This window comes from Protobothrops mucrosquamatus, unplaced genomic scaffold, assembly GCF_001527695.2.
Source record: "Protobothrops mucrosquamatus isolate PMUCROS unplaced genomic scaffold, P.Mucros_1.0 scaffold400, whole genome shotgun sequence".
NCBI classification, from domain to species: domain Eukaryota; kingdom Metazoa; phylum Chordata; class Lepidosauria; order Squamata; family Viperidae; genus Protobothrops; species Protobothrops mucrosquamatus.
This window is the reverse complement of record NW_015386731.1, coordinates 61508-63244: the sequence shown is the minus strand read 5'-3', so window position 1 is coordinate 63244 and position 1737 is coordinate 61508. Positions and strand designations below refer to the sequence as shown.

Sequence of the window (1737 nt, the reverse complement as noted above, 5' to 3'; positions counted from 1 at the left end):
TTCTCCTTTATTACTAAGTGAAGATGTATTTGTTCAATACCACCAACAATAGTTTCCAAGAAAGGTCAGTGACAACAGTAATTTATAGTAGCTGTTGTGAATTTAAAAAAAGGAAGTTTTATTCAATTCTGGGGTATATAATCAGAAAAGCATCCTTCTCAGGGGTGATAAATAATATTATACAATAACTACATGCTTCATTGAATATGTTTATTCTGATTAAGAAACATGAATAGTCTCTGCTTACCTTTTGCTATTGTAAATGTCTTATGTTCTTACTTCAATAAAATTATCTATTAATGTATATAAAAATTTCCATGCCTTTTTTCTTTTTATCTGTTATTTGTTACAGACTTGTATCTTATTACTTAAGTTTTATATGTTTGCCTTGCCAAATGTATTGTTTGTAACACTCAACAATTATTTCTGTCTACTTGTATCACCTTCTGTTTCCTTTTTAGTGATGGAAAACCGAACAGAAGTTAGTGAATTCATCTTACTAGGCTTTGGCACAGTCTTGGAACTTAAGAAACTACTCTTTGCAATCTTTTTCATGTTGTATTTGGCAACTTTACTTGGGAATGGAACTATTTTTATTGTAGTTTTAATTGAACAACAACTTCACAGGCCCATGTATTTTTTCCTTGGAAATCTTTCCTGCCTTGATATTTTCCACTCCTCAACAACAGTACCCAAAATGCTTTCTGGCTTTCTGTTAGAACTGCAGATCATTTCATTCAATGACTGCATGATCCAACTGTTCTTCTTCTACTTCCTGGGCAGCAGTGAAGCTATTCTTCTTGGTGTCATGGCCTATGACCGCTATGTTGCTATATGCAAGCCTTTGCACTATACCATCATCATGAGAAAAGAGGTTTGCATCCTGATGGCAGCAGCTTCCCTGTCCACTGGTTTTCTTCATGCTTTGATGCATGCAGTAGTGACTGCTTATCTACCCTTTTGTGGATCAAATCACATTGAACATTTTGTCTGTGATACAAAACCATTGTTAAAACTGGCTTGTGGTAGCACACAACTCAGCCTTATGCTTCTCAATATTGTGACCAGCTGCATTGCAATTGGCCCTTTTCTCATTACAGTCATTTCCTACCTCTACATTATTACCTTCCTCCTCTTCAAAATGCAGTCCCAAAGTGGGCGGCAAAAAGCTTTCTCCACTTGTGGATCTCACCTGTCTATGGTGGCTTTACTTTATGTTCCTGTTTTGCTTAATTACATGATTCCTACAGTGGGTACCTCATCTCAACGAGACATGATATTGACTCTTATGTATAGTGCAATTACTCCTGTTTTGAACCCACTTATTTATACACTGAGAAATCACGAAGTTAAAAGGGCAGTGAAAAAGATTTGGGGTAAAAAGTCTCTTTTTGTTGGGTGTAAATGATGAAAATATATTGCATCCGTTATAATTCATTATCACTAATGGGACATTTGCTCTCCCCAAACCTTTCATTCTAAAATAAACTACCTATTTCATTTAATTCTTTATATTTGTATATTGCCTTTTATCCCACATGCAGATAATGGATCAATTTATTCCTAGCAGAATAACCCTGAAAGTTTACTTATGTTGATAGAGATACAGGGAAAATACAAAACCACCCATATATATATATATATATATATATATATATATATATATATATATATATATATATATATATATATATATATATATATATATATATATATATATATATATATATATATATA

General features: G+C 32.9%; 1 protein-coding gene across 1 annotated transcript; it reads left to right on the top strand.

The window, feature by feature from the left end:
- Window positions 1-463: 463 nt before the first annotated feature.
- Window positions 464-1408, top strand: LOC107287575 (olfactory receptor 12D3-like). Its single transcript, XM_015816098.1, has one exon. It carries the CDS (start codon window positions 464-466, stop codon window positions 1406-1408), a length of 945 nt encoding a protein of 314 aa, XP_015671584.1.
- Window positions 1409-1737: the final 329 nt, after the last annotated feature.